Source organism: Fundulus heteroclitus, chromosome 17, assembly GCF_011125445.2.
Source record: "Fundulus heteroclitus isolate FHET01 chromosome 17, MU-UCD_Fhet_4.1, whole genome shotgun sequence".
NCBI classification, from domain to species: domain Eukaryota; kingdom Metazoa; phylum Chordata; class Actinopteri; order Cyprinodontiformes; family Fundulidae; genus Fundulus; species Fundulus heteroclitus.
The window spans coordinates 11694936-11722810 of record NC_046377.1 but is presented as its reverse complement, the minus strand read 5'-3'; the positions used below and the strand labels follow the sequence as shown (position 1 = coordinate 11722810).

At 39.7% G+C, this 27875-nt stretch overlaps 1 protein-coding gene across 1 annotated transcript in view; it reads left to right on the top strand.

Moving 5' to 3' along the window:
- The window catches only part of LOC105915870 (ELKS/Rab6-interacting/CAST family member 1), a 217104-nt gene that overhangs the window by 148873 nt on the left and 40356 nt on the right, over positions 1 to 27875 (top strand). Inside the window, exon 20 of the mRNA XM_036148963.1 lies at positions 27181 to 27288. Within this exon, the coding sequence (XP_036004856.1) occupies positions 27181 to 27288 (108 nt within the window). The remainder of the gene's footprint in view (positions 1 to 27180; positions 27289 to 27875) is intronic.

Below are 27875 nucleotides of genomic sequence, written 5' to 3'. Positions count from 1 at the left end.
TTTATCAATGTAGGAGAAAAAAATCTAGACAGCATGTAATGACTGTAATGGACTTGGCGAGCCATAAGTGACGAGTCTTTGTTGCAAGGACCAGCCTCCTTATTGTGTCTGGTGGTGGGATCAACATGGATCCTTCTTCGGTGGGTCACATCGAAATTGACACCCTGAACAGAAAAGTGATGGATTAACAATCAGACGTTCCTTGAAGGTCTGGTTGGCTAAAAAAAAAGTAACTTTAAGGAAGCTCCTAATTGATTTATTTTAACTGCTTTGTTATTGGAATCAGTAATTGTGCCGTAGGTACAAAGCAGATTTTTTCCTCACTATAAGACAAATGCACTAAAATTAGAGGTTGGATATTTCTTGTATTTTTCAGCTTTAGGTTAGGCTACTGCTATAAAAAAAAAGGGATTTATTTCAAGGCCTTTATGCCTCCTCAGCGGGGGTCCCAGCAAGTGTTGTTTTAGTTGTGTGGTGAGGAACACCGCGCTGTCCTTTTGTTCAGTCACCATCGTCAAACACTATGAGGAAATATTTCAAATTTACAGCATTCCTTAGTGCACATCTGGAAGTCGCAGGTGTCTGCGACCATGACTGGTTGGTGTTTGAGTGCTGACAGATTGTTAGCAGATGTCTTGGTCTCGGTAGCGCAGCATTGAAATGGATTTACTGTTTAGAGCCCCCAGTGAAGACAAAGCTGCATCTTTAGTCACACCTCTGAGTCGGTGTGTTCGTGTGTGGTCCTGTGGACGGGGAGCAGCTCCTGCCGACCGTGGCTAAAGCCTTTTTTTACACTTTTCTTATTAGTCACAGTGTTTTTTTTTTATTATTATTTAGAAATCTGTGTATGTGTGAGTGTGTGAGAGAGTCTGAGCGACGGGTAAAAAGAAAAACCGTGAGGGAGCGAGAGAAGTTTTTTTTTTTCAGGAGAAAAAAAGGGAGTGAGAAAATGGGGAATGTGTCAAGAACAGATCCTCATTCTGTCATGCAGTAGTCCCACCTGCCCTCTTCTCCCGCTCCCTTCTCTTCCCTCCTTACCGTCTTTGTCTCTCTACCTCCCTCTCCCCCTTCATGTCTCTTTGATTTGTTTTCCCTCCAAATCCTCCAGTTATTTTATTCCCTTCCCTGTCAGTACGTTTTCTCAGCGCGTCTCAGTATATCTGTGTGTGTGTGTGTGTTATGAAGCTTCTCGTCCTCTTTTTTTTTTTTTTTTTTAGTTCTCTGATGTACAACAGCTCTTGAGGGGAGCTTTTCTTTCCCCCCGGAACACCAAAACACCCAAACACAAACACCAGAGAAATCCCATGCACCAGCTTAACCTATTCCTTCCCCAACACTTCCCTCTGACGGTGCCATCCTCTGACTCTGTGCTAAATCATTCATGTCCAGCCTCTCTGACCCCATTCCAGTTTAATTTAAAGGCGCACACAGGGGTACAGGCAGTCCTCAAAAAGATTCTTCCCAAAATCCTGTTGCTCTGTGTGTTTTATACTGGACCTTGCTGCAGCACTTGCATCCTTAACGTTTTTAATCTTTTTTTGTGACATTAAACCAGTGAATGCCGTTGCATTTTGCTGGAGATTTACGTGATAGATCATGAAATTAGCAAATGGAGCGGAACCGCCTGTGAAGGTCTAAGGCCTCTGATGATTGTTGGAGAAGATGAGTGAACAGTCAGCATCGTGAAGACCCAGAAACTCAGAATATGGAGTTGCGGAGAAGTTTAAAGCATAATAAAGTTGTGAAACAGCAACGCCTCACGGAGGACTGTTAAATCCATGATCCAAAAATGAAAAACGCTGTGGCAAAACTCCAGACCCAACTAGACATGACCACTTAAAATGACATCAGAGAACCAAAGAAGCCGTCAAGAGACCCTTTTGGAGAAGCGACAGAAACCTGAAGCTCAAGAGGGAAAATCTGGCTTTTATGGTAAAGTAGCAAAAAGAGCGGCTTTATTAAAAGGAAGTCGTTCTGTTGTTTATCACAAACCATGTACTGTAGGTGACACAGCAAATGGGTGGAAGAAGATGCTCTGCTCAGATGACGCCAGAACTAAAACGTTTAGACGCCACGCAAAACTCTTTATGGTGATCCTCTCCTTCAGGATTGACAAGGAAGCTCGTTAACGTTTTGGGAAGATGGAGTTAAATACAGAGCATTTAGTAGCTGCAAAAGCCATTGGATCAGAACAGAGGTTTGCCTTCCAGCAGGACGACGGCTTTAAACGTACACCCAAAACTACAACGGAAGCGAATGAACACACAGTTGTGAGACCTGGCTGTATGTGAATTTTACCGTCTTTTTTCCTTTTTATTGTACTTCATAAATGTTTAGTTTCCAGAGTAAACACATTTCAGATTCTAGCTTTAGATGTACGCGTCAAATGGATCCTTACCTATAATTCCGCATAATAATTGCATCTTTATTGAGCTTTTTTTTTATCCTGTTTTCTGTGCGGCGTGGCCAAGTGTTAAAGTTCTAAACGCATGTAATTATCGTGTTAGTTGCGGATAGTTTTCTCTAATAAGCTCTGTTTTAATCCAGTGCAGGGAGCTTTAATGATGGCGCTCCGCTACAGTTAACACTCAACAATAAACCAAAAGCTTTATTGGCTCTCTTCACTTTAATGCCGCTCATAAGGCGGGCCGGCTACAACACATGTTCCATAAAAAAACCTGCTGTGATGTGTGGAAAGATCGCGCGGCGTTTTCTCTCGTCGGGGTTGTAAAACGGGGTGCCAGCGGTTGTTGTGTTTGGGAGTTGCTTCTGCGGGATCCTGCAAGGCAAAAGCAGCGCAAAGCCTCAGCTAACAGGGACTATTGACTTCATGTCAGATATATATTTTGCTGTTTAAATGAAATCCACGACGTGTAAGAGTTTGAGTCTGTGTGAGACGGAGAGAACGAGGGAATTTTCTCAGCGCAGATAAGAACGGAGGAGGGGGGTGGTGGGCTCATTGCTCGCTGGTTGTGTGCCGCAGGTCAAAAGCTGTCAGCTGGGCGAGAAATACTTCTCTGCAGGATTTCACTCTGGAGACCAAGGAACTGGTAGCGATGAGTGTGAGTGTGCGCTGACATGTGTGAAAAGGAGAGAAAAGAGCGGCAGAAAGGCAACAGAAATGGAGGCAAAGACAAAAGAAAGAAATGGAACCAAACTTTGCATGAAAACGAAGGACATTAGTGTTCAGTTGATTTATTTCTAGTTTTAAACAATGCATATTGACTATATATCCTATATGGTGCCACATAATTAAGGAAAATGCAAGCGTGAGTTGAGCAGGAGCGTTGACTGTATGGGTCGTTCCTATGAAAAACTTGCCATTTCTTCTTTACTGATGCCAAGCAGCATATTGTGCTATTGACACTTGTTTGGTGCTTTTTTTATTGGATTGGATGATTGTAGTTCTAAGACTTATAGCAATTTAAAGTTTATTAACCAGGGCCATCAATGGTGTGTGGGAGAAATGGACACAGCCACATCAGCCTGTTTACTTCTCCCCATGCTAGTAACCAGGTTGGTCACACCCTGCCGTGGGACGGCACCCAATTTCTCAACCAGCAGGACCTATAATACGTCAACAATGCAGTATTATAGGTTTTCATCAAAAATGACCACATTGGAAACAAGGGTTTTAATATGCTGTTAAGCGCTATGCTTTGTCCTGTAAAACGTATTACATCTTTTAGCGAAAAATACAAGTTAAGTAAATAAAATAGACATAAATCCACCGAGAAAGTGTTACTTTCAGAGAATAGAGACTTCTTTGTTTAATAAAACTTGTTAAAGAATTATTTATCTATGAAGTCTCGGTCTAACATGAGGAGAAAACCCCCCCTTTTTCGGACATTATGTGGACGACTTTCAGCAGCAGCTAAAGAGTAAAACTCTGGTGGCGTGCATTCAGTGTTTGGTGTAAACCAGAGCAGACGGTATCAGAGAAAACAATGGATAGTGGTTTTGGTCAGTCAGAAACGGAGAGCAGAGAAAGGGGATTATTTCTAGAATAGCTCTGTTTGTTTTAGACAGAGACTGGCCAATATCTCTGTGGACTCAAATCTACTATACACACACACACGCAGGAACGCACACTCATGGCTGCGCGCAAATGCAGTTTAAAATACAATCTGTGAACACGCATCTGTTTGAGCGTGAGCGCAGCTTAAACACGGCAGATTGCGGGGAATGTCAACTGCATGAAAGCGATAAGACAGCGTACATGTGAAGCAGCTTTAGTCTGCGAGTAGAAATATGTGAGTGATCTAAGACCAGGCATTAGGGTTTCTGATAAAGTGGGGGGCCTTAAGTGGTTTGAGGAAGGCGAGCGGCTTCGCATCTGTGTGTCCGCGTGTGTGCGTCTGTGTGGGGGCCGGGGTCAGGTGCCTGGCGCGTTTGTGTATATCTGCTTACTGTCTGCCTTGTCGCAGCGGCGATGACATCATGGCACACGACTGGCGAACAACGGAAAGAATCCGTCCACCGCCCTTATTTTACAGATAGAGAGGAAGAAGAAGAAGTGGAACGACAGAAAAAGTGACAAAGACGGGGGGCGTTAAGGGAGAGGAAGAGACGAGAGAAAGATGTGCTGAAGCTTAAAGAGAGTGAGAAGTGGGACAAGAGTAAAAATATAAAGGCAAACCTGTTAAGTTGTGACCAACCTATGGACCGTTCGTATAAACACGTGACGGCTTTACTATACGCCACTTTTACCAGCTGTTGGGAACATTTTGCAGCCTGTTACCAGTTCACTATAAACCTTTTTATATAAACACTCATGAAATTCAGGTTTTCTTTGTGCACTGAAAGGGGTTTTACACTTTTAGCAGCAGCAAGACATTAGCAGGCAATAAACTAGATTTATTGTGCATGACTTTTAAAGCTTCTTCCATGCTTTTGCTTTATTTATAGCCTTAGCCATCACCTGATAAAAGTTAGGCATCAGCACCTGTATTGATGTGTGGGACGTTTATTTTTCCAACTACAGCAGCTGAAAACGCTTACATTTTAGCCTTTTTTATCTCCATCTCTCAACCATGCATGCACACCTTCACACTAGAGGGCAATTTAAAGTAACCAATTAACCTAGCGTGCACATTTTTTGGCCTGTGGGAGAAAGCTAGAGTACCCAGAGAAAGCGCATGCATGCACTGTGGTGACCCGGGACCTTCTTGCTCTAAGGTAATAGAGCTACCAACTTCTCTACCGTGCAACCCCTCATAAAACCACTAAATGTGTAAATGTCATTTAAAAGATGCTGATACTGATCTGAGTGATTTAGAAATCGGCATTTGACAATACAGAGCTCTTATTGAAAACTAGTTTAAATCTGACAAAACCTATCCCATGTTGAGAACTCAGATTTGAGCGCAGTGCACTAGTGCTGGGTAATAAAACTGTCTTGATAATTTATAGAAAAACTAAAAAAAATCATTGGCAATGATGAAGGTAGCAGTATCGATCACTATTATGTAAGCATTTTAACAAGACTGAGAAGGATTGCAAAGAGCAGTGTGAACTTAATTGTTATTTTCTGAGTCCTCAAACATATTCACACTTTAACACAGCAAATGGGATTTGTACATCAGTATTGCTAACTGAAAAACTATCATTATGTAATTTGTAAAGTGCGGAAATTCTTAAGGGAATTCATTATTTACTTTAAGGCAGTTTTTCAAAACAAATCAGATTAGTTATTATTGATATTTGATGACTTGTTTGCTTTGAAAAAGATACTATATTAGAAGCTAGACTTTTTATTTGAAACAATATTGTGATAATTATAAAAACCATCCAATACAAGAAATAATTTCATGATCATTTTTCATCCTGTTGTCCAGCTCTACATTTTGCAGCCATAGTAATGTTGTTCCAACAGGGTTTTCTGCAGGACAGTCTCTATATGCTTCACCAACAAGAGGTAAATCCAGTTAAGAAAGGTACTACAATGAGCTGACAATATGTCCTTTAAAATGTGCATAGTTGTATCTTTTGTTTCCAAACCAACATATGCTAAACATATGGAGTGACACTCTTCAATAAGTTTTCATCATTCTTCTGCTGGTGATGTTTTTCCGTGAAACAGTTTACTGAAGTTCGAGGCTAATGCTAGCTTGTTTGCCCTCTGTTTTTATACGTCTTGTTGATACATTATCCCGTAACATATTTTATTGTGTGCAACTTTGTTACAAAAACTAACACAAAAAACGTTCTCCCTGTTCATGAAATATCCTTGCTTTGAACATTGTAACATTTAATGACGAGTGTTTCAGCTGCTCACTGTGCCATACAGATAACATAGCCTCTCTTTTACTGTGAATGCCATTGTAAGGGGTAAAGGAACATTTAACTCATTAGGGAAACTAAAATTAGTTAGATGATCAAAGTAATGTTTACAGTCATGAAGTGATGGGCCCAAATGTAGAACATCAGTGGATAACATAAATAATTCCAGTAGTAAAAGAAGTAGTGAAAGCAAAGCCGATTAGGTCCAAGTCTCAGCTTTATCAAATTCATCAGAGAACATTATACTAAAATACAATCGTTAAAACGATATCTGCTGAGAAGTGTAAATGAGAAAAACAGACAGATAAGACGAGAAGAAAAGCCAAGACAAGTACAACTCTGTTCGCATGGCAGGTAAACATGACCCACATCTGTTTACAACAAGTGTGAACGCTCAGATCTGGTCCATATCTGATATCTTTCAAGCCAGATTAGAGCCACATATGTGAATCCAACTCATATCCAATGTTTTTTGAATGCGAGTCCAGTGGGAACAGCCAAGGAGGATTTGATGCAATTTTCACGTCATTGTCCATCAACATTTGTCACAACTTTGCGTCTGAGGGACGTGATAGCAGTTAGCAAGATTATAGACAGCTGCACTGGTACCGAACAGTGGAAGGACAACAAGATGTTGGTCCTCATTAATATTTGACGCGGCACCTCTATTCAAGCCCGATTGGAAGGAACAGGACTAAACTGGCAGCCAAAACTGTGAGTTTAATGCTCCTCAGCACCTGCTGACACATTAAAAGGCCTCTATTAGATGGAAAGCAAAAACAGTTATTTCTGCCATGTTCCATGTTTCCTGGACCAAAGCATGCTATGCGTGTGTGTCATTGTCATTGTTCTTCTGCGCGTTTGGGTCAGTTAGAAACCGCAAGCAGTCAGGACTTGAGTCAGATTTTGGTAACATTTTAACAGTAACGTGAATGACCACGGAAGGGAAAAATATTTAAACTGAGCATCAAGACCTGCAGCGTGAATGCAGCCTATACACATACCATATTTATTTCTAAAGCACTTAAAATAGAACATAGCAGCTGACCGAAGTGCAGTACAAATATAAAAACAAAACACAATAACACAAACAAACACATGCACTCGGGCCGACAATACTGAGGTGCCAATAATTAAGAGTTATGGGGGAAGACTATCACAGAAAGTGGAACTAAGACTTTATAAAATAAAACAGGAATCAAGGTGTGACTTGAAATTTAAGAAACCTATAAAAGATTCAAACCAGACCTAAAACCATGAACAACACAAAAACTACGACAGTTTGTAGATTATATTCCAGTTTAAAAACTTTTTTTTAATGAATCACAGCTATAAAGCTTGCACAGGGTGCAGCTGGTCTACCATCAGTGACATTTTTAAAAATGCCTTGATCAGCATCAGACCGGGTTCCTGACATTTCTAAAATATACATTATGATTACAATAAAAACTTATGTGGGAGTCATTACATACCAGGATTTAATAAAAGTTAAATTACTTTTATTTTAGTTTTTCATTTTTTCAAGAGTTTCATGTTCCAGCCTTTTTATGTCTCCATCTCTCAATCTTACGTGCATAAAGGGTAATTTATTGTGACCAATTAAAGCTGCAGTACATGCATTTTTATAAGAATGTACTTTTTATATATTTATTTAAACTGTTACTATGTCCTGACAGTAAAATATGAGACAGATAATCTGTGGGAAAAAAATAAGCTTTTAGTCCTGTGACTCCCCAAAAACTGAGCCTTAAGAATGACCTATAGCAGCACTGAAAGTCACTCTAAAACTACCACAAAATGAGGCGAATGACCCAGTTAAGAAGGTGGCCCAGTACTTGAAACTCTTATAACTCCAGATTTGCTTGTGGATTCAGGTCACCAGCTAAACTTGTAAAACACAAAGATGTTGTAGGGTCCCAGTCGTTATTAAATTGTTAAGAACTGAAATCATGTTCAGTTATAGACAAATTCAGTCATGTCTGTGAGGATTGGGGAGGTTGTGAAAGGCAAATGGGAAAAAACAGCGATTTTACATTAGGGCTGAACAATTAATCGCATTTTCAATATAATCGCGATTTAAGAAAACACAATTTCCAAATCGCAGAGTCTGCAATTTTTGGCTCTGTAACAATTAAGGAATTAGACACGTCCATTAGGTGTTGGTAAAATGTTTAAAGTGGGTTTGCCTCCACATGGAAGGGAAGACAGTTGCAGCAGTGAGATAATCTAATTTTATCACTTGTTTTAGAGTTTATATTCTCATACATAGCATTAAGTACTGGTCAATCAGTTTAATACATAGACTTGCTTGTTGGTTGCACTTTATGTTCAACAAGGATTGATGTCCAATTAAATTAAAAGCTGTTCTCTTGAATAATATTCTGATTAATAGAAACATTAAAAGTTCTTGTTTTGAATAGTCCTTGTTTACAAATGTCTTTATTTAGAGGCCATTTTTGTTGCTTGTGGTTAACGCAGAGAAAAGTCAAAATTGCAATTTTGGTTGAAATATATTGTAGGCAGAATGCAATCATTTCTGCTCTGAGTTTAGATGCTGTGGGTCTTTTAGCACCTAATCTGCACAGCGAGGAAACAAAATGATTTGTTGTTTGTATATGTTTAAAAAGACATGATAAATTAAACTGGAAAAAAAATCGCATTAAATCGTAATATTAAGAAAAAAAATCACAATTAGATTATTTTCCAAAATCGTTCAGCCCTATTTCACATACTATAACAATAAGGTTATGTGGGATTTGTTGTTGACTACCAGTGTTGTAGTCAAGTCACTATGCCTCGAGTCCGAGTCCAGGTTCGAGTCACCAGTGTTCAAGTCCAAGTCATTAAAAAAAAATCCGAGTCGAGTCCGAGTCGAGTCCACTACTCATCCGAGTCAAGTTGTAGGAACATGCCGTGATGTGTGATGTATGACATGAAACATTCCATTGCACTAATAACTCTTTCGCTGTAGTTACCCTTGGTTTTACTCGGTAAAACTACCGCTTTTTCCAAGTCTAAGACGTCTCCTAACCATGGTTTTTAAACATTGTTGTTATGGAACGCGCAACAGCGACTCGAGGTACGCTGATAGGCCGCATATGAAGGATGTTAAAGCCCCAAGCGGCGTCGATTGGCCCTCGCAGCCAAGCGCGCTCCGGCCGCCCGCCACCGCAGATGCTGTTACGCATTTTCCTTGCCCGTCCACCGGGCGATTCCCACAAACGCGTTTGGCAGCGTTCCACCATTACTCACAACAAATCTGGTGCAGATCGGTCGATGCAGTGAGGAGATACAGCCGTTGGATAATGATAATGCATTTGGCCACCGGACCGGACTAAATTGTTCGGCGGGCCGGAAAATATATACCGATTCCTGGACGGTGACTACAAACAGAAAAAAAAAAACGGCCGATGACGCTATGAACGCCGAGCAGGAGAAAAACAACGACTTACCTTCCTATCAACTCGGCCCGTTTTCCAGTCTTTCCGAGCCCTCGACACTCAATCCATCGTTTGAGCTGAACGTTGGTATGTTGTTCCACAGTTCTACCAGTAAAATGGGCGCCTGGACATCCTCTTGTGAAAGTTTAACAGCTGTAAAGTCGGTCATATAGTTGTATCTGCTGCATGTGTAACGGCTGGTTGCTACGTGCGCTCTCACACTGTTTGCCCTTCCTTAGCGGCAAGGGGCGTTGCTCATGAGATGGTGACGTCACGTGCGCGGTACGACATTTAGATATTAAAATCATACACCAAATAATATTCTAATGACATATTAAAATTATAGCCTAATGATATAAAAAAAAGTCGAGTCTTTTTCTCAATTTCTGAGTCAGAATGATCTGAATGTAGGAGTCCGAGTCCAAGTTCGAGTCATCAGTGCTCAAGTCCAAGTCAAGTCACGAGTCTCTAAATTTAGCTAAAGACTCGGACTCGAGTTCGAGTCTCGGACTCGAGTACTACAACACTGTTGACTACCATAGTATTTAAAACAAAAGAAGGTGGCAAATATTGACCTACGAGTATCTCTGTGTTAACCTTTTTACACAGCTTTTATACTTCAGTTACTTTTAGTGGTCCTTCCTTCATTCTGCTCTGCTCCGTAGACTTGACAGGGGAGTTCAGATCTAAGGATCTCTATCCTCTGGGAACCTTTCATCCTCACATTGCTCGCTCCACTGTCTTTCCTGCTTTCTGTGATAATGACATATCGCAGGCAGCGCCAGGAGCATGCAGTGTCATCTGACACAAGCATCTTCTCGCAATTTACCAAAAGATCGCTGCACTCGAAAACGGTTTCTGTCTGATTACATAGCAACAGCAGTGGCCGCAGCCAGCGCTTGTCAAGAGCACGTGTTTTAGCTTTGGAAGCTGAGAAGGCCAAGTCGAGTGTCTTAAGTATGTGTTTGTGTATGAGTCTGACAGAGATGAAGGGAGAGGCCCAGAATGAGACAAGTGCATCTGGAATGAATATAATATTATCACCAGCCATTTATAAGTGCCGGGAGTTGGCAGGTAACGCTCAAATATGGTATAAAACTAGACGCTCTGTTAGCTTTAACAAGACTAATGTTCTATTAGTCTTCCTGTGTTGAATCTCTGCGTTTCTGAATCAGTTAAACGAAAGAGAAAGGATAGGCTGTCCGACGTTCTTCTAGTATCTTATTGTCCAGAGAAAGGAACGCAAAACCTCTTTGTTAATTCATCGATTAAACACTGTTTCACATAAGAGGACATTTCTTTTTTTTAAATGTAATTAGGGACACGGCTTTTTATGTCCGACATATACGAGGGTTCCTACGCAGTCTGAAAAAGTCTGGAATTTGATTAACATATGTTCTATGTCTGGAATAGACCTGGAAACTGCTCTGGAAAAAAAGAAACATCTGCCCATCCATCTTTCCATTCAGCTTTCCATCTACCATATCTTCCTTCTATGCCTCCGTCTGTCCAACTGTCCATCCCCCTGTCCACATTCGATTCTTTCCATCCCTCCATCCATCTCACCACCCGTCCCTCTGTCCAAGTGTCAATCTGTAGCTATCCATCCATCCAGCGTCTGGCTTTTCCAGGTTCCATATTTAATGCCTGTCTACTGTAGGATATAGAAAGCAGAATAATGGCTTCATTGCTATTCTTCTGTACAACTTGCTAAGAAGCTGAGGAGTTAATTTGGCCATCTGAATCAGCTAAGTTGGAGCCAGGACACACATAATGCAACATAAGAATTCCTACTTATGAGTAAAAGTATGCTATGATATATAATGGTCGTAGTATTGTTTAAAAATCTTTTGTTTGTTTCCCAATAGAAATATTTCACATAGATAAGCCCTCGGCTGTCTGATAGATTTGCTCCTTTTCAGACGCAGGATGGGACATTTGCCCACCGACCGTTTTGGTCAGGGAGGCTGACTGAGTCCAAACACAGTCTGTCTCCTTTTAGATGTTCTCATCCCTGCATTCCTCGTCGCACGGCTGTGTCGGTGTTTATGTAAGAGACTCTTTGTGTGTTATACAAAAGGAACAGAACAGGAATGAAAAAAATTTAATTTTTTCATTACCGTCATTTTGTATTTCTGGGATATTTATTTATTCATATATTTATTTGTGAATATCGTAATCAAACAGAACATTATGAGAGCTTCTGTCAAGTCTGATGGTTGTTCCTCAAGCAGCACCAAAAGGGTCGACTCTCAGAGCTGCCCTGTGCTATCTAGCTCAGGCTGGAGTTGGCAGAGATCAGACTTGTTCCAGCGCATCCTCAAACACTCAGTTGTCGGTTTATTGCTTGCATCAGCTGAGGCCTCTGTTGGCAGACACTCGCCAATACTGGCCGACAGCAGACTGCAAATCTTGATATACCAATAACAATCTGGTGTTTGTCAGAGCTTCACAGCCTTTGCACCTGTCTTAATACTCAAAAGAAGTTCAGTACATTCGCTATCTCGCTTGCACTTTAATATATTCAGTGTTATGACATATGCTGGTATTTTATTGTAATTTTCATGAAGTACGTGCCTTTTCCTTGCATATTTCATTTAAATCAAAGAGTCTAACTTGTTGCTATACGGCAAAAAGAACCAAGATACCAGAAATGTTCAGCTTTCAGTGTATTTATGTGCACATGTTATTTTGTGTGTCCTATCCTTCAGCCTTGAGGGATTGTTAAAATTCCTTCAGTGATTTAGATCCCCTCTGAAAACATATGATTCTGAGAATTAACTGCCTTGGATGTTAACTCGGCCCAATTTGAGGCTGATGGGATAAATTTGATGCGGTTTGTTGCTTTCCTACCACAAAGAATGTTATTCATCTGTCATCGAACCAGGAGGGAGAGTTAGATAGAGACACGAAGGTTGAAGATAGAGGCTGCAGAACTCAAATGGCGTTTAGTAAAGTGCGCATTTGTATCTTAAGGACCTGAATTCTGTGATTTTGGGCTTAAGAAAACCTCATGCTTTCTTTGTATTTAAAAGCAAATCAAATATTGTGTATATTCTTTATAAGGAAGCCCTTGTAGTGGCAAGAGCAAGACGTGTAATTTTAGTTATTGTCAAAATTGCTTTGACTTCCATGCAGCACAGCCTCGAATCCTCACTGCTCTGTGTAAAACCAAAAATAAGCAAACAAAATATAAAAGTGGAACAAGTGACCCCAGAAGGAGGGTCAAGAGAGCCCAGATAAGGATAAGTAAAAAATCTGGCCCGAACCGATGCTGCTCCTCCTTCCAGTCTGCTTCCAACCATTGTCTGTTTTAAAGAGATGCACAGAAACTGTGTAACAGTAAATCTAACAACATCTAAAAGTCTGGATTCATTACGACTCCATTACAACTCACTGGCGCTATTCGGTCATGTGCAGTCGGTGCTATTGGAGCTCCTTTATCTCCATTCACAAATTTATCATGGAAGATTTTAATTTGTTGCAACTAAAATATATTGTATTTTTGCAGAGTAGCATTATGTTCTGTAGTAATAAGATTTTATATATTAATGATGAACACTTTACTAATTACCAGTAGTCTCTCAACATAATTTAACATTATTACTAGATTATGAAATAATATGCTAGGTTTGTCTGTGTCGTACAGCTACTTTTAAAAGGGTTTAGCTTAATGTGAAGTAACATAGATATTTACACAAAAATGTTAAAATATTGCATGATTAATGAGTGCACTTATTATCATCTATAACCCTAATTTGTTGTTTTGGTTTTGATCCATAAACAAATGCAGACATATATCTTCAAGTGACATTGAGCCCTTAATAGAGAATTAGAGCATTATAGAAAATTGTTTCTTTCTCAGGGATCCTAATAAAACGACTTAAAATCATCTAAATTATATAAAGGAACCTTTGTGGAAGTTTTTAAAACCTCAGTTTTTAAAACCTCAAAATACCCTAATGCCAATAAATAAGAGGTTAAAATGCAACTTTATTAAAAAAATGTATTCGATTGATTTGTTACAGGCCTGTACAGGTACCTTTGTTTAGTTTTATTTATCCAGATAAATTTATTCTCTACTTTTTAAGTTTAAAGTTTTTGTTTACGTATCTAATTATACATATATCGTTATAAACAAAGCGATCAGGTTGTTTTACGGTTTTGAACATTATACAGTACATCAATATATCAACAGTGAAATGCCCGGTACAATTCCCATGTTCAACAATCAAGACTGTTGGCTGTGTGGGCTTCCAGTGCGGCCAGCTGAGGCTGGAGAACCAAAGGGGGCGTGGCTTACAACTCACTAAGGCAATAAGCAAGACCCTGATGTGCAAGATTGAAAAAAAAAAAAAAAGTAACCCTCGTTCAGTGTCAGCATCTTTCAGTTTAACCAGAGGCATAGAGTAGATGATCTGAAATGGGCTGCTCTGAATCCATGTATAATTTCTCTTCAAAGTAAGGCTGTGAAGTAATAGACAATTTTTGGGGGGCAGTTTTGGCATTAATTCATTATATTTTTTTTGGTTTTAGTCCTATTTTTATTGACACTTCATTATGTGGCTTATGTAGAAAGGAAACAGACGGAAAAGTGTAAAAATTAGAGAAGAGATAAAATGGTTATCATTTTTTAGGTTAGCATGGCAATATTGTCTACACTTAGTATTGCTATTTTGAAGGGAAACTGCAATTCAAACTTTTATGATTGCCATGCAAATGAAAAAATTGCCTTGTTTTGTTTGTCCTAAAAGCAGCATCACAGACAAATGAGCAAAATGTTGTGAAAGTAAAGAAAACATATTTCAGCCAACACAGAGAACCAAATGCTGCTGTATGCTGGACTTTATAGGTACATAGAGAGAGGGTTTTAAGACAGATTTATTGTCACTACTGTAATAATAGTTTTATTGAAAACCATGATACATTTGTGTACAATCCTCATGATAAAGAAATATCATCTTATCACATCCCTAAATTGGAAAATATTCGCTTTCCTTGTAGGCCACCATGGACTCACCCAAATTATTGATGTTTATTAGTTTTAATTAGTTATACTTCACTCAAGATGTCTAAATAATATTTTTCCTTTTACAACCAAAATAAGGCAAAATATCAGTATTTTCCTGTGGCATTCATAAAGTTTTATATTTCCTCTGTCTATATTTAGAGGAATGTATATCCAAGAAAGCAGAAAACTTTCAAACTAACGTATCTAATGGATCGTTTTCTCCACAGGCAAGAAGCACTGCTGGCCGCCATAAGCGAGAAGGATGCCAACATCGCCCTGCTGGAGCTCTCCTCATCCAAGAAGAAGAAAACCCAGGAAGAGGTGGCAGCCCTGAAGAGGGAGAAGGATAGCCTGGTTCAGCAGCTCAAACAGCAGGTTAGACTGAGAGCTCAAAGCCTTGCATCAGCCGACTTGTGAGCAGAGATTTTTGATCAGGTTTAAAGATAACCGAAGGGGAGTAGGGATGAAAAAAAAAAATGACGAAAGCGGTGGTAAAGTGATAGAGACGCTCAAAATAATGTGAGAATAAAGCTCAGAAATATTAGAGCCACGTTTGCAGAGGTGTAAATAAAAGCAGGGGGAGCTCAGGTGAGGTGGCAGTGATGAGGAGAGAAAAGAAAACGAGGAAGGCAGCCGGAAAGCGAGTCCAGATGTAACCACAGCCCTCCAGCCACCAGGAGAAAATTTAGGATTACAACTGCTACACTCACCACACAGATTATGTCTTTAACCAATATTTGCTGGCAACAGTTACTTAGATATTTGGATCAATGAATAACATTTTCCCCAGACTTGTGTATGTATCACCACTGTAGGATTGTTAGGTTTTGACACTATGTTCACACTCCCCCAGGCCAAAAGCAGAGACATTTACACGATGAAACGCCTGTGTGGCTCCACAGAGGGGTGCATTCACACACACGTTCCCAGAGACAAACAGAGATCGGGTTCTCCTGGAATAGCTACTAGAATACCCAGTTATTAATTATAGAAAATTCATTCTTTATGAATGCATTTTAATTAAAGTTTGGTGCAAGAAAAGTGGAGCCGAGGATCAGTTTGAGGTGGTGGTAAACAAACGAGCTGGGTGCTTTAGAGAGTTTGCTTGTCCAATGGCATTTTCTTCCTTCTTGTTAGACTTCCTGCCTCACCCCCTGTCTCGTCCCTTTGTGTTACATATGAGGACATTCATGACACCTCAGAGTCCCCAAGGTGGTTACAGACGACACAGAAGCTCAACTGTGTCCTCCTCTGAGTGTGTGTTTGTTTGCGTCTGCTGTGGTGTACAGAGTCTAGCCAGTAGTTCAAGGTTTTCCTACCTGAAGATCGCCATACTGCTGCTATTTCCAGTGTTTTGCAAATGCATCTGTACCCATTGAACTCTTTTCCATGTTACATTGCAACCACTAACATCAATGTATTTTATCTGGATTTTTTTACGACAGACCAACAGAAATTATCCCGTAATTTTGAAGTGGAAGGAAAACTTTTCTTCGAAGCATTTCACAAATTAAAATGCGGAGCGTGTGGTCTGCATCAGAGATTCACAGCTTAAGCGGGAGAATCTGTTGACGGGACAAGTGTTATTCATGCGTTTCACAAGCCTGCCACAGTACAAGAGTGGCCCAAAGATTGTGGAAAGAACATTATAAAGGAATAAAGGACTCGATTTCAACTTGCCTCAAAAAATCTGGAAGAGACGTTGAAGCTGCTTTGGCCTAAAAGGGACCAAAAGGTGTGTTTTTAGTTGACATGCAAAGCAAATGTGTGGCCGAAAGCGAACACTGCACATTGCCCTAAAAAACCATCATCCCCATGGTGACGCACGGTTGTAGTAGCTTCGTGCTGTGGGGAGGCTTTTACTTTCTTATGCTATGTTCAGACCAAACGCAATTTGAGTGTGAAACAAGCCGTCCAACGCCTCAACTTGGATGCATGTGCAGAGCGTTTTTGACACACTGAGCAAAGTGTGGACAGATGTGCGTTGTCCTTTTCCTTAGCCGGTCATTTGTGTACGATCACTGCAAAAAGGGAACTAAAAGCAAGTAAAATGTTCTTGAAATTGGTGTATTTTTCCTTGATTTGAGCAGCTAAATAAGTCTATTTGCCAATGGAATTAGTATTTTTGCCCCTAAAATAAGATGATTAGGAATTTTGCTCTTGAAATAAGATGATGCCGATGAATTGTTCCTATCTTAAGTGCAAAAATCTTATTCCATTGGCAAATGGTGTTATTTACTTGCTCAAATCAAGGAAAAATACACTAATTTCAAGAAAACTTTACTTATTTTTAGTTCCCTTTTTGCAGTGATGGCAGATACAATAAAGAGAGTAGCTCAGCTTTATTTGCAAAATAAAGCAAGAGACCTCTGCACCGTATCTAAAGTCACCAGATAAACTGCGACAATAAGTTTGTCCTCCATTGTCTTCACTGTAGGATTTCCTGGGTTATTTCTGGTCCTGCTGTCCCACGATAAGATACGTCGGTACGTCACAAAGTGGAGCTCTTCTGGTTGGTTGGTGCGCCACGTCAACCTCCAAAAGTGCAGATTTCCCAACTCCTGCGTCTGCCGCTTTGGTCGCTCCTTGATGCTTGGAGTGTCGAAATGCGATGCGCACCAAAAGCATCACAATTCACCACGCCAGACATCTCGACACGTTAAAACATTAAAAACATTGAAGGTTATGGTTGTAGCGTGAAAAACAGAGGAAAACAGTTCAGCAGCTATAAATACTCTTGCGTGGTGCTGCTTGCTTGCAACAACCTGACTGAGGAGCACTCAAACAGGATGGATGTAGCTTATGTCATTAATGAAAATGACGACTTTTTTATCTCTATTAAATCGCCTAAGTTCTTAGTTCCTAAACGTAGCTCAGTTTACAACGATTCATTCATTATTAGAACCATGCTTCAGAGCCACCATAGAAAGCTGTGCTTATTGTTTGCTTCGTTATTCAGAACCTTTAACTGTGCTTATTTGACTTAAGCGAGCCTATCTAAACACTCATGAATCTGTATGAAGCTCTGAGACGGGTTTAGTCTGAGCAGATTTATAAGTCAGTGAAAACACGTTAGAGACAACATGTTGTGCTTAGACTTTCACCGCGCACATAAAACCCCACCTGTGTGTGTGATTAAAACGTGATTGGCCCTGAAAGCATTGTCTTTATGTCAGCCTTTGACCTCTTACTTCAGACAGCTGTAGATCAAGATGACCTCAGCTCTCTTCACTCTCTTCTCCCCTGTCACAGTCTGCTTCCTCTCCGGTTTTATTTCTTCCCGTAGTGTTATGAAGAACTGAGACCAAACTCCACGCAGGCTCTAGTGAAAGCAAAAACATTTAAATTGAAACGGGGAGATGTTGAGGATTATGCCTTCTCCTCCAGCAATACGCTCATCATGACCTTAGATGTACATATTTTGGAGTACTTTTCCTGGCAATATGACTGCTTTGCATTTAATATTTTCTAAATTTTTCAAGGTATTTAAAAAAAAAAGTTAGCCACTTCTCTCAAAATTACCTAAAACCTAAAAGTGTTAGAAAATTAAAAGGACTGAGGTTTTTCATTTCATTTTTAAACTCTAATCTGAGGTCCATTACTCCATTTTTCCACTGTACTGTTAATCTTTACTTGTATATCAGAAGCTCTCTTGTTAGAGTGAAGTGAAAAATGAGGGTCTAATCTAATTAGTTGCTCTGCAGAGACTTTGTCTGGATGAAATAATTCCCCACAGCGCTATCCTCAACTCATTTCGCCTATCATTTTTAATTTTCCACTTATTACCAGCTGCCTTTTCTACATGTAGAAACGGGCAAAATAATCGAATTTGTCATCATGATGAAGTAGTTTTTGCCCAACCATGACTCAGCAACTTTTCATTGTTGATAATTGCTTTGATATCTACAAAGGTTTTCCTTTGTCGATGAAAAGCTTGATGATAAAATAATCTAATCTAATATTCCCCAAAGCCTTATCATGAAGAAATTATTCTCTTCTGAGCCTTAGTCATCAGTTTGCTCCTAATTTCTTCTTTTTTTCCACTACCCTTTGTTGGTCGCTTAAAGCAGAGATGGAGGCTGGTGGGTGGGGGTGATGGAGATGGAGGCGAAGGGAGGTCTGAGGGAGGAGGAGTGAAATAATGGTGTGATGATTAGATTAAGTGAGCGGGAGAATTGGCACAGAAGCAAGTGAGCTGAGGTCAGCATTCCTGACAATTAGAGAAATGGGAGAAGATGTAACAGGAGGCCAGATAAAAAATGAAGACATTTTATCCCCCGTTTTCATTAACCCCATGTCTACCCTTTTTATTATAATGATGTTTTAAAAGGTTTTACTTGCATTTTGTTCTCAGAAATTTCAGTTTGTTTTTATAAACAAGATTTACTACGTTGGGATGAAAAATGCTTCAAGCTAACAGCTTGTTAAAGCCAAAGTGTGTAAGATTTTTCGCACTGATGCACCAGCTAGTGGTGTGCTAAATGAAATAGAAACAAACTCACTGTTAAGTGCATAATAACTACTACGGACGCCGCGGAGAATCATAAATATGACAATGTCAACATGTCCTCCAAGTACTTGGTTCTGCTCAAAGCTAATAGCTACAGCCATCGTGTGAAATGGTTTTTCGCACCGTTACCGAGTCTGCTTGTTTTTTTCTAAAGTCACTTGTAAAGACCGTGAGTCACAGTTTTTTTGGGCTTATTTCAAAAAACATGCAACTCCTCATTTGGGCTCTAAAAAAGCGACTATAAACACGAGTAAAGAGACACGGTCTACAGACAATGAGCGGGCCGGCTCAAATATCACCCCGCCGCATACACACATACTCCCAGAAGGAGAGGAGGACGAACAAACGACCCGTGTCTGCCGGGAGGACAGAGTGGTTGCTGGACTGCACTGCCCTGTTTCTAACATAACACCAAAAATAAACTTCACTGTTATATTGAATTAACTCACCTGTCCAGAAGAAAGCCTGCTACCTCCGCATCCGTTTTGAGGCTGCGCTCCCTCATGAATTGCCTCCACCTGGTAAATAGCTGCGCCGATATAGTCTCTTATTTTTCCCGGTTATCACTTTTTCTTTTCTTGGTTACTTTCTCTTTCCTCTTGCTGGGCAAAGAGTATGGATAGTCCTCCATTTCAACAGAAAACGGCAAATAGAATGAGTTATGATCATCTTTCCTTGTTTTTTCTACTCCTCCACCGACAACACATCTTCATGGAAGAGACGGATATTAAAAGCGCATATGACTGACAAGTTTGTCCCCTTTTGGTTACTGAAATCAGAAATGGTGACGTAACATATAGGGCTGTATGATTTTGCCAAAAATCTAAATTGTGATATATTTCCACCATAATTGCGATTTAATGTTGACTTTTCTCTGCATTAACAACAAGCAACAAAAATGGGCTATAGATAAAGATGTTTGTGAACAAGGACTATTTAAACCAAGAAATGCAACTGTTTCTATTAATCATAATATTATTAAAGAGAAAAGTTTTTAAGAGAATAACTTTTAATTGAGTTGGACAACAATCCTTGTTGAACATAAAGTGCAACCAACAAACACGTCTATGTACTAAACAGTTTGAGCGGTACTTAATGCTACGGTGAGATTCCTGAAGGTTTCTGGTAAAGTATTGATCACATAAACTCTAAAACAAATTCTAAAATTAGATTATCTCACTGCAGCAACTCTCCTCCATTCCATGGGGAGGCTAACCCACTTTAAACATATTACCGACACCTAAACGTCCTGTCTTATCCATTAATTGTTACATAGCCAAAAATTGCAGACCTCTGCAATTTGGAAATTGTGTTTCTTAAAATTGTGATTATATTGCAAATGCAAATAATTGTCCAGCCCTAGCAACATGGTGCCTCCCATTGGGTGCACCGCCACCTATGTATTTATAAACTAGTAATTCTAAGTTATGAGAAGGCTCTTATTTTTGATGTGATGTTATTAGACTTCGCCAGAATATGTATTTATAAAAGCAATACTTGATTTTTGCTAATTAAAAGCCAAATTAGTAACACACTGTCTCTTTAAATGTTTTCTAGCCTCTGATTATTATTATGATTATTATTAAAATGTTTTGGTTGTATGGATCGTTGGTCTAATCTTCTTCAAACCCCTTTCACTCTGGATTAAGACCGCCTTTAAGGATGTCTAGGACCATTTGAATGCAGCTCAATCATGGCGAATGTAGACCTACTGTCAGTGGATCGGCAATCATGATAGGTGCTTCCCTGCTGCCTTTCCTGGCAACACCGTAATTCTACCATCAAGGAGAATCACATCCCCACTAAAATGTTTTTTCTTCACAGTCTGTGGAATTTGGGAGGTTTCTGCACCTCCATCATGAGTTTAGCCTTGCTGTGGAGGAGGAAACATGATCAGCATTTTTTTAATCAGCCTCTCAGCAACAGGTGAAGGGTATTTATACAGAACTCTGTGCGTCACAAAAGGATACCACCCTGTGTGTTGAAATCTTAAGTCACATTAGTCTCTTTAATGGACGGGTAAGATGCTTTAGGCTCTTTCACGAAACCCTTCAGGGCAGGATAACGGTGCCTGCTTTCTGTCTTTAACTTTCTTGTGAACGAACAGATGCGGCGAATCAGCTCAAAACTGTTATGCCCCTTACTCACCACTCGAGGTGGTAACAGGCCCAGGTTGGCTGACTTCTATAGGGCAAGCCGGCTTCGCGGGCCTGAATGAGCGAAGCAGTGATGATGATAGAACCAGGAGGATTTACCTGCATAAGCAAGACCCAGACGTTATTTCAGACGGGAACAGTAAAAATGTCACCTATAACTCAAATCTGTAGAAGTTGCCAACAATAGGATTGCTGCACTTGTTCCGTCCAGCTTTATTGTATGAAGAGACTAATGACAGAGATTTTACATGTGCTGCTATTCTTTAGGGGCTTATGACGAAAAATGCAGACTCTGGTTTTACACCAAAGTTTTGTCTTAATGAAATATCTGTTGCTCTTTACCCATTCACACTCGGCAAGCATATCTATCACGGTCATCCGTGTAGCACAGGCGATTTAATTTACAGTGAGTCCTCTCAGTCTCATGGTGCAACAAGTGTATTCATTGACACTGTGCAGGTATTTCAACTTGGACAAAGATCATTGGGTGTGCAGGTTGAAAGGATCACTCACACAAAAACTTTTTTTTTTTTTTTTTTTTTTTTTTTATGTGTTGCATTGCAGCTATTGTATGATAGTACTATAAACCCTTTTGGCCCCTGCTAGCACTTTTCCCACGTCCTCCTCTTTGCTGTATCCGATGCCAAGGATTCTGTTTGACACCATGAGAAATGTCGCCCGACAAACTCACAATTTCCTTCTGTCTCCTAGCAGCCAGCATATGTGCACCTTGGAGTTATGCGTGTGCGTCTCACCAGCTTGGAGCTCTAATCCGTTGGGAAACAGGCACACACGGAAATGTATGTGGCATTAGATTGGGCCTCAGATTCTGCAAGACCCTGTAGAATATCCAGGTTGGGACTAATTTCTAGTGTAGTTCAGAACAAAGGGAGCCTCAAGTTCAACATTTTTCATTAAACTGATAGATGTTGTATCCAGATTATCAGCGCTCTTTTTTAGAGGCGCACCTGTAATCCAAGATTTACCTGTAAGGTCATCCCAAAGAATCTGAAAAGCTCTGGTAGCAACAGTAATTTACCATCAACTCTTATAAAATGCTTAATCTGAGCTGTGATGAGATAATGGAATATCTTCTCAGTGTCCCAGCGATACCTGGCCAAGAATGTAAAAGCCTTATAAAGGACACTGGGAAACTCTTTGTTCATGGTACATAAAGACTGGCTAGCTCAGTCGGTACAGAATGAGACCGTTTTGGCTTGTGCTCTCATATTAAATAAGCTACATCAAGGTTTGCTCGGCAACATAACTCTAACTCAGGGTTGTCGGTATAGCTTTCCCTGTAACCTTATGCCATAACATCTGTAATCATTCTTCTGTTCTCATGCTAAAAAGCACATGCTATCTCTCTAATTTATTTATCTTTATTTAGCCAAAGAAGTCCCACTGAGATTAAAATCTCTTTTAAAGAGACCTGGCCAAGGTAGCAGCAACTAGAATAGCAAAGTAAAATAGACATATAATCATATAGAGTACAAATAATTACACTATAAAAATGGAATAAAGGGTTCCCAAACTTTTCAGCCTGAGACCCCAAAAATAACAGCGTCAGACTGGTGAACCCCTTTAGTGGGGAAGTGAGAATAAAGTCATAATATTATAAGAATAAAGTTGTAAAACTACAATAATAAAGTTGCATTTTTATAAGAACTCTTACTAAAATGGGATCAGATCACCTCCTGACTCCCACATTGGGAACCCCTGGAATAAAGCATTATAAATAAAAATGAAAATCTAATTGAGCAAAAAACAGTGACATTCCTTCACTCCATCCTTTATGATCTTCTTACAATCCGTCAGATTTATCCATTTACTTTTTTAAGCACACTCAAATGTTTCAGATTATCTAACATGTTTTAAAATCAGACAAAGTTAAACTGAGGAAACAAAAAGACACTTTATGACTGACGTATCCTTTATTGAGGGAAATAAGCTATCCGTCCGGGTCATATGTGACTGTAGTATTTGCCCTCTACAACTAATAACTGGTTGTTTTTATACCAAATGTAAAGGGAGACATGCCTTCCAAAAAATTCAACTATTGTGTTGTCTGTTTAAAAATTATTTCCCCCAATGTCTTGGAGCGATCCGGAAGTGTTTTTTTTTTTTTTTTATGAGACGGGCCTTTACGGTTTTTTTTGACCAGCAGTTGTTTTAGCTATAAAAGTTGTTCATGGATGCTTTTTTTTTGCCCAGTTTCTCTTTCTTAGTATTGCATCATGGACATCAACCTTAGCTGAGGCAAGTGAAGCCTGTCTCGTTTCATACATTGTTCTGGGTACTTTTTTGACCTTCTGGACAAGTTGTTGATGTGCTTTTGGGGCATTTTGGTTGGCCTGTCACTCCTGAGCAGATTCACCATTTGACTCCAACAAACCACAGCGAGAGCGAGCCACCATAATGACTCTCGCTGTTTTTCACTGCAGTCCCAAAGCCTTTGAAATGGCTTTGTAACCCTTTCCAGACTGATGAATGGCAATGATTTTGTTTCTCATCTGTTCTTGAATTTCTTTAGACCGGAGCATGATGTGGTGGTTTTTTAGGTCATTTAGCCAACTTTTAGCTGTCAGATAGGGTATATTTAAGTAATTTATAGAGTCTATATTAAACCAAAGACATTGTGGTTAACCATAGTTAACTTATAAATTAATAAGGGGAATAATTGTATCTTCACTTTGGGGCAGTGGAGTTTGGATAGATTTTTTTCCCCGTAGTAAATGAAACCATCATTTGAAAACTCCTGTATGTATTTACTTTTGTTATCTTTGATGACAAATTGAGTTTAATTATCTCAAACATTTAAATTCGACACAAAAAAAACACAAGCAAAAGAAATGTGTAAGGAAGACAAACATGTTTGCGCTCTCCTCAACCTCTCCTTTGGTCTTCGAACAGATACTGTGAAATTTAACATTTTTCTTTCTTCCTGTCAGAAATGCAGTACACACACAGACACGCAAAAACCAGAGCCTGGTCTCTTTTAAGCCCCGGCTCCTTGAAGCGCTCACGATGAGACTAAGGGGATTTAGATTGTACAACACCAACAGATTTGGATCCATGCCCTCCTTCACTTGTTATCTCTAAATCCCCCCCACTCTTTGCAGGCCTCCTGTAAAACTAAGTATAACTAAAATGTGTGAAACAGATGGAGCTGTGAGACAAGGAGATGGGGAAAAGATCCGAGTAAGCATATAGTCAGAGGAGTGAAGAGATGATGACAAAGTGATAAAAGAAATATTAAAAGAAGAGATAAATAAGAAAATTAAATTGCCTGCTGATGCCAAGTGTGATTCTGATTTGTGTACCGTATGCTGTTTTTAAAGGTAGGTGTGTATGGACTAATAGGAATCCAATCACGCCAACAGGATGGGTTTATATTATTTTATATATATATATATTAGGGCTGGGCAAGTTAACGCGTTAATTTTGCGTTAACTTATTAGACTATTAACGGCGATATTTTCTTTAACGCGTATTAACGCATGTTGCTCACATGCTTTTATTTTGTGAAGGTCTGTTGCTGCGGTGTAGGGGTTTGAATCAGAACAGTAGGTGGCGATAATGCGGCAATAACCTCGCTGTCAGCCCAGCCTCGGATTCAAAGAAGAAGAAAGGTGCTGGGCAGAAAAAAAACTAAGCCGACATGGGGAAGGCAGTGTTTCCCGCAGGAATTTGCTTAGGCGAGGCGGTGAGTTGGCGGCCGGAACAAGTTTTGTGCGGAGCGGAGCGGGGGGGGGTCTGCATCGACGCCGTCGGTGAAGTCGCTTCTCGCTTCAAAGTATCCATGTGTTTTTGCCTGTTTTTCCCTGCCATTCACTATATGCACGCGAGAAAGCAACAACAAAAAAACGCGTGTTAACGTCAAATAAACATGCACGCATATCGAGTTAGCAAGCATTTCAGTTTAAAGTTCTTCCAGCATGGAATATTACAGAAACAAGTTAGTTGTAACCACTGCCAAGTTAAACTTTGGTATTGAACACAAAATGGTAATGCTGCTCCCTGCGGTTACCTCAGAAATTGCCTGTTTTTGGTAGATCTTTTTCCCATAAAGAGAATTCCCTGTCAGTGGCAATAAGCTTTAATTTATTATTATTGCTATTTTTTGTTTTACATGTTTAAGTTGAGCTTTACACTAAATATGTGTTACTGATAAGTGCTACAAATGTTACAACACTTTTGTTCATATGGCAGCAGAACATTAAAATAAAAGTGCTCTTTACACTACTTTTGAATTCATTCTTGGAGTTTGTAAATACAATGCGATTAATCGCGATTAATCAGGCAAATTATGCGATTAATCGCGATTAAATATTTTAATCGTTGCCCAGCCCTAATATATATATATATATATATATATATATATATATATATATATATATATATATATATATATATATATATATATATATATATATATATATATATATAATAATGTAGAGCCATGTGTCATCTGCATAGTTATGGTAACTGAAGTAGTTTTTATGATCTGAGCTAGAGGGAGCATGTAGATATTGAACAGGAGGGGACCCAAGGTGAACCCTTAGGGAACCCAACATGCGATTTTTGTGTTCTCTGGTGTAAAGTTACTTGCCTATTATAGATTACAACAAGCCTCAAGGCTTTTGCTGGACTTATTTTCTGACCAGCCCTCAGAAAAGGGTGGTGGGCTTTTGTACTCACCCCATTTCATTCTGATACCCCGTAAATAAAGTCCATATTAGTAAAATGTCCTAAGACGTTTCCAGGTTGGTTAATAAAGTCCAGTTGTGTGTAAGAAAGTATTTTTGGCTGCTCCTGATTCAGGTGTTGCCACAGACTTGGCAGAGGTTTTATGCCGGATGCCCTTCCTGGCACGACCGGGATTCAAACCTGGTTCCCCTGCATCAAAGACATTAATTTAGAAACATTATCAGGAAGACCATGAAACACAGCTGACAGGTCAAGGAGGACGTTTTGAAAAAGTAAGGTTATGTTATGAAACAATATTCCACTCTTTAATCATCTCACAGAGCACCGTTTAATCCATCATCTGAAAGACTGCAGAGACCAACAGATCAGCTGGGAGGATCTGCCGATGGGACAAGTCTTAAGCACTTTTATGTGGTGGAAAAACTTAGCAGTCCATATCACCTCGCTGTGAAACGTTACGCTGGAAGCATTGTGCTGTAGGTCGGCCTTTCTTTAGCTGCATCAGGGAAGCTGGTCAGGTTTGATGGATTGCTCCAAATACGAGCCAATCCTGGATGAAAACTTGTAAGAGGTTGCAAAAGACTTGAGACTGGGTCGGATGTTAATCTTCCAGGAGGACAACTGCTCTAAATATTCACCCATAGCTACAAATGAATGGGTTAGATCAAAGCTGATTGATGTGTTACAATGCTCCACTTGAAGTTTAGACATTGACAATCAGTCAAGACTTGAAAATTGCTGTTACAGATGCTTGTCATCCAACTGAGTTTAAGCTTAAAAAAAGAATTGACAAAAAATGGTATCAAAATTTAGGTTTAAAAAGCTGATAGAGCCCCCCCCCCCCCCCCCGACCCCCAAAAAAAGATGGGGTTTGGCTTAGGTAAATCAAATACAAGCCAGATCCAGTGAACACCAGGCTTTCAGATTTTCCAAGACACTGTTCATTTCATTCAAAACATGTAGAGTTAAAACACATAACCCTTAATTATTGATTATCCCTCTAGGTTTAGTGGTTTTTGATTGCTTTCTGAAAGCACAGTTCATAATTTTTTTTAACCTTTCTTTCTGCAGACACAGAACAGGATGAAGCTGATGTCGGACAACTATGAGGACGACCATCTGAAGGTGGCGTCTCCAAACTCTGAGCAGCCCAACAATCACAAACCCTCCCCAGATCAGGTATCCAACACAAAAAGCTTGTACTTAACTGATTTGTTTCTAATAATCTTTTATGCTTTAATATGAATTTACATTCATATTGACTAAATAATTACCTTTCTTAAGCTTTACTCAGTATTTTTCTCAAACTAACTTCCTGCTTTTTCTGAACTCATGCTACGGCTGGACTGAACTAACCAATAGGACGATGAGGAGGGCATTTGGGCCTAGCCAATCACATGCCTTCTTTCTCACCCTCAGTCTGCCATTTTGTACAGAAGGGTGAGCGTCTTTCACTGGATCCGGTCACTTTTTGGTGTCCTCGTTGTGTCGTTTCTCTCGTTTTCCGTCCTTCTTTCATCCATGACTTTGTGATCACACTCTGACTTCTTCTCGCCTTAAGTGTTGCTCTTTTCAAATACAATTTTTAACATTTTGTCTTGTTTTTCTCATTTTTCTTTTTCATTTCTCTTTTCCTTGTCATTCGTTTCACTGGGAACGCTTTCTTATCTTGACTAGTCTACTGCATTTCCAGCTTCTTTCATTTTTTTGAAAATCTTTTCCTCCTGTCGAAACTTTAAATCCACTCCGTCGTTGTTTTTGTGCCC